General features: G+C 67.0%; 1 protein-coding gene across 1 annotated transcript in view; it reads right to left on the reverse strand.

Moving 5' to 3' along the window:
* Window positions 1-2: 2 nt before the first annotated feature.
* Window positions 3-5,313, reverse strand: part of FSCN2 (fascin actin-bundling protein 2, retinal) — a gene marked incomplete at its 3' end in the record, with an annotated part of 6,157 nt that continues 846 nt past the window's right edge. Inside the window, exons 2-5 of the mRNA XM_015589580.1 lie at window positions 2,890-3,132; window positions 1,745-1,901; window positions 514-635; window positions 3-235 (exon numbers count right to left, since the gene is read on the reverse strand). Coding sequence (XP_015445066.1) covers window positions 3-235; window positions 514-635; window positions 1,745-1,901; window positions 2,890-3,132 — 755 coding nt within the window. The remainder of the gene's footprint in view (window positions 236-513; window positions 636-1,744; window positions 1,902-2,889; window positions 3,133-5,313) is intronic.

The raw sequence follows: 5,313 nt of genomic DNA on the forward strand, positions 1-5,313 counted from the left end.
ATCTGGTAGGCGCCGTCGTTGAAGCTCAGGTGGAAGACGTCGTAGACCGAGCGGTTGGTGTCCAGCTGGTTGGAGCCGCGGCGGTGGCACACGAAGCCGTCCAGGCCGCGCAGCACCAAGATGGGCCGGTTGATGAGCTTGAGGACGAACTCCTCGTCCTGGCCTGCGGGGACAGCCTGCTCTGTCCGGGCCGCCGCCTGGGCCTCGGGCGACGCTGGGGCGACATTGGGGCTCCCTGGACTCGGACTTCCGGCTTGTGGGCCCAGATATGCCACTGTCTTACGTGACACCGGCCAGGGGCCTGCGACCGCTGAGCCACGCGAAGGTGCAGTGGACATGAGGGCTCCCTGCAGTCTAACCGCTCCACCCGCCTCAACAGCCCCGATCCCGACCAGCACGCTCGGCCTCTGCCAGGGACAGAGCAGTTCCCCGGGGGCGGGGGCTGGGTGTTGGTGCTGTCCCTGGGCAGAGGGCCCAGCCCCAGCCCCCCCCGGGCAGGTGGGGAGTGCTCACCCACGAAATCGCTGATGGCCGCCAGCTGCCCATTCTTCTTCATGCACACGTAGCGCCCATTACTAGCCTTGAGGGCCACCCGCCGGCCACGCCACTCCATCTCAAACATGGTGTTGGCAGAGCTGGAGGGAGCAGGGCAAGGTCCCTTCAGAGTAGCAGGACATGGGGGCTCAGGGGCAGAGACACCCGCCATTATTAAGAGCTGTTCTCCACCCCAGTGGACGGAGGTCCCCGGCTGGGCTGCCGCAGTATCCTCCTGGAGCGGGTGGAGGCGCAGGTGGAGGAGCAGGTGGAGGAGGGGGTGGAGGAGGGGGTGGAAGAGCAGGTGGAGGAGCAGGTGGAGGAGGGGGTGGAAGAGCAGATGGAGGAGCGGGTGGAGGGGCGGGTGGAGGAGCAGGTGGAGGACCGGGTGGAGGAGCGGGTGGAGGAGCGGGTGGAGGAGCGGGTGGAGGAGCGGGTGGAGGAGCGGGTGGAGGAGCGGGTGGAGGAGCGGGTGGAGGAGCGGGTGGAGGAGCGGGTGGAGGAGCGGGTGGAGGAGCGGGTGGAGGAGCGGGTGGAGGAGCGGGTGGAGGAGCGGGTGGAGGAGCGGGTGGAGGAGCGGGTGGAGGAGCGGGTGGAGGAGCGGGTGGAGGAGCGGGTGGAGGAGCGGGTGGAGGAGCGGGTGGAGGAGCGGGTGGAGGAGCGGGTGGAGGAGCGGGTGGAGGAGCGGGTGGAGGAGCGGGTGGAGGAGCGGGTGGAGGAGCGGGTGGAGGAGCGGGTGGAGGAGCGGGTGGAGGAGCGGGTGGAGGAGCGGGTGGAGGAGCGGGTGGAGGAGCGGGTGGAGGAGCGGGTGGAGGAGCGGGTGGAGGAGCGGGTGGAGGAGCGGGTGGAGGAGCGGGTGGAGGAGCGGGTGGAGGAGCGGGTGGAGGAGCGGGTGGAGGAGCGGGTGGAGGAGCGGGTGGAGGAGCGGGTGGAGGAGCGGGTGGAGGAGCGGGTGGAGGAGCGGGTGGAGGAGCGGGTGGAGGAGCGGGTGGAGGAGCGGGTGGAGGAGCGGGTGGAGGAGCGGGTGGAGGAGCGGGTGGAGGAGCGGGTGGAGGAGCGGGTGGAGGAGCGGGTGGAGGAGCGGGTGGAGGAGCGGGTGGAGGAGCGGGTGGAGGAGCGGGTGGAGGGGCGGGTGGAGGCGATGGTGCGGGGGAGGGGCGGGCACGGCGGTTCTGATGGTGGTGGAGGTGGACGTGGCTGCTGCACTCACACTTGTGTGGCCGTGGCCTGGATGCCCCCGTGGGTGACCAGGGTCCAGTAGCCCCCAGTGCTGGAGTAGAAGGTGCACTTTTTTGTCTCATGGTCGATTTGCATCAGGAAGGTCTCATGATCCAGTTCCTCGTCTTGGTTGGCTGAGACATTGACCCCTGGAGGGAGGAGATGGGAAGCCTCTCACGCCTCTCCCTGGGTGGGCGGGGAGCAGAGGGGTGGGGAGGCATGCTCTTGGGGCAGCCCTGAGCCAGAGGGGGTCCCACCTGGAACCTGAGGAGATTCGGAAGACCCCTCTCAGAGGGTGGGGGAGCTGTGCCCCCCCGTTGAGCACGCAGACCTCCACGCCCTGCTCCCTGAAGCCCAGAGCCTGCCTTCCGTGCCAGCGAATCCCCTGCCTCCGCTAATCAGCACATAATCCGCTTGCTCCCGCTCTCAACCTGGCACTGACACCAGCCTATTTATAACTTGCCCCTGAGCTGCTGTGTGGGCCCAGTGGGGTCCCTGTCCTTCCCACTGCCATGGCCCAGGACACGGCAAGGCCTGGGGTCCACTCCTGGGCACTGGGCAGGGGCTGGCCCTGTCCCCTCCCAGCCTCCCACTCACATGTGTGGAGTCTCCCAGGATTCCTGGGGGAGGACAAGGCCACCTGGGCTTTGCCTGTGGTGCCTGGACCGGGGACAGAGGGGACACCTGTGTCCAGGGGAGCGGGCAGCAGACGGGCACCGCAGCTTCCCTGGTACCTTCCCATAAACAGTCTCTGCGTCTACAGCAAGCGGTGCGGCAGATCACAGGGCTCCTGCACAAACTCCCGCGTGTTTAGCTGGCAGAGCAGGGGTGGGGTGACAGCTGAGGGTCGGGGCCAGATTCCGTCCAGCTGTCCAGCTCTGCACCCGGGGAAGGAAGGGCAGGCAACTGGCAGGGCCTCGTGCCCCCCGTCAGCTCCCAGAGTCCGCGGGCTGGGCCTCACGCGGGTCACTGCTCAGAGGCAAAGGAGGCAGCCCGGCGTTTTCACAGCCACCCCCACTGCCCGACAGCCACACTGCATTCATGTGCCCTGTGACAACGCGGGAGACAGCCCTTCCCTCCCGGCAGCCTTCGTCTGCAGGGAGCAGCAGGCGACAAAGTGGCTTGTCCGGTGCTCACAAACTCCGTGGGCCTTGGCCCGGGACAGCCTCGCGGGGAGGGTGACACTGAGGGGTGAAGGAGCGGCCCCCCGCAGGCGGCGAGGCAGCAGCGGGACCGCGGACATGAGGCCGGGGCTGCTGCTTTCGCTGCCGCCTCCAGGGCCCACCCCGTCGCTGTGCCCCGTGCAACCACACGACACATCCAGGTAGGAGGCGGTCCAGGCCTCCGCCTCGCACACCGTCTGCGTCCGGTGCCCCTGACCTCGAGGCAGACGAGGCCCGGTTGGCGCCAGCAAAGAGCGCGGCCCCCGCTTGCGGGGAGCGGTTGGAGGGGCGGGCGGCGCGTGAGCACCGAGGGGTGTCGGCGGGTCTTTATGGAAGAACTTAGCTGACTCCTGCAAAGACTCGAGAAAAGCCAGCTCCCCTCTTTCCTCCGGACACCGTCCTATCTGGGTGTGAGGCCCGAAACAGCAGCAGCCACCTGTGACCACGAGGGCCCCGGCCTGAGCTCAGAGCTGTCCCAGGAGACTGGTTCCACCGGGAGGAAGGAGCAGAGGACTTCGGTGACGCCACTGGGCTGGCGATGGTGTCCTTCCTGGGACCCCGCCACCTCCGTGCCTCCAGGCTCCCCTTTATCAGAGATGATCAATGAACTCGTGGCTTCTGCCAGTTTGAGGCCACTTTCTGTCCCTTGCAGTGACAGTCCCCAACTGCAGTGCGGCTGGCAGCGAGCCCAGCAGAAACGCGCGACCCCTGGGGTTGGAGGCAGCGCAGAGCGATACCGAGGCGCAGAGCCGGGGCCTCACTCACCCAGAAGCGAGGCGGCGGTTTAGGGGCCGCCTGCCCAGGAAGACGGCGGGGGCCGGGGCGCCGCTCCAGCTCCCTTGGATCTGGGGCATCTCTCCCCTCTGCCCAGGACAGAAATGCCACATCTGCTTCCTCGCACCCTGGTTGCCCAATGTCCAAACATCTGAGGTCACACGCCCCAAGGCTTATTGTGGGGGGGAGTGGGGAGGCGAATGGGGAGTACCTCGGCTTCTGCAGTGGGCAACGGATCAGATCTGGTTGTTACTGGGGGCGTGCCCCATTGGAGGGATGGAGTCACCCCGGGTGATCCAGAGAATGAAAAATGGTCCATACAGCCCCATCTCTTCCCATCACCACCATCGTCATCTCAAAACCACCGACACACCGTCACTACCAACGCCATCATCATCAGCACCGCTGCCAGCACTGCCTCCAACATCACCAGCAGCAGCAGCAGCAGCAGCAGAAACCCCAGCACCATCTGTCGCTACAGTCGCCCTGCCATTACCGCCACCTTTATCACCTCCAAGTCTCGCTCACGAGCTGAACGTGTTCAGATAGTTTGTGTCCAGAATCTCTTCTGACTCACAGAGGAAGCCTTTACACATCGTAGCCCACGTCTCACTGACGAACCAAGCCCGTGGGCCTTGGCCAAGGCCAGAAGCTGGCGTGGCGAGGCCACAGGGCCTGTGATGGACAGGACCAGGGCTGTGCGTCCCCCGTCATACCCCGAGACCCAGCCACACGCCAGGACACGTGCTTAGGAGCTGTGTGTGGAACGCCCGCCTGCACTGGGCTGGCCTCAAGGACCTCGCCTGCAGGCCGGGCCCCTATGGCCACGGCCGGACCGCCCTTCCCAGGTGCTCATGGCCGGGCCTCTGCCGTCTGGACGAGGGTGGCCATGTGCCAGGTCAGGGTGTCCCTGGCCACTCCTGGTTGCACAGAGCCAGGATCCCGAATCAGGGGCAGGTGGCCTAGGCTGGGGCCAGCCCCTCACAGCTCGGGGCCAATCCAGGGCCTCAACTTTCTCGAGGGGAAGTAGGAGTTACCCATGTTCACCCCGTAGGCGTGTGACTGCGTGTGGAAGGGCCCGCCAATCACGAGGCCAGCGGCCAGTGCTCCAGGAGGCGGGGGACCCGGCCAAACCCAGCAGGTGGAGACAGTGCCTTCTCATGGAGGGGCATCTGCTCCCTGCACCCTCCGGACTGGGGGACCCCAAGGTCCTTCCCGCACCACTCCTGGGGGCGGGCGAAGACCCACTGGTCTGGCATGTGGGGTGTGGGGTCTGACGCTGCTGGCTCTTTGCCATACTCTTGGCACCCTTCCCAATTTCCTTTAAAGTTCAGAAAGTGGGGTGGTGGGAGGGAAGGGGTGCGGGCGGGGGATGGGGTGTGTGTGGGCAGCCCAGTGTGAGCGGAGCCTGGCCTTGTGCCCCTCAGGGCAGCAGCCCGAGGCCTTCCCGGCCCCCAGCTGGGCACTGCCCACATGACACTCAGAGGTTGCCCAGCTGTCCCAAGACAGGCCCCCCTTCCTTCCGACCCCACAGCCAGCAGCCCTGTGCGGGGACCCCCCGCGTGGCCCACGGCCCGACCGCCTGCACCGTGCGCGTCCACACGCACCCGCCCACCGCTCCCTC

Source organism: Pteropus alecto, unplaced genomic scaffold (genome assembly GCF_000325575.1).
Source record: "Pteropus alecto unplaced genomic scaffold, ASM32557v1 scaffold134, whole genome shotgun sequence".
Classification (NCBI taxonomy): Eukaryota; Metazoa; Chordata; class Mammalia; order Chiroptera; family Pteropodidae; genus Pteropus; species Pteropus alecto.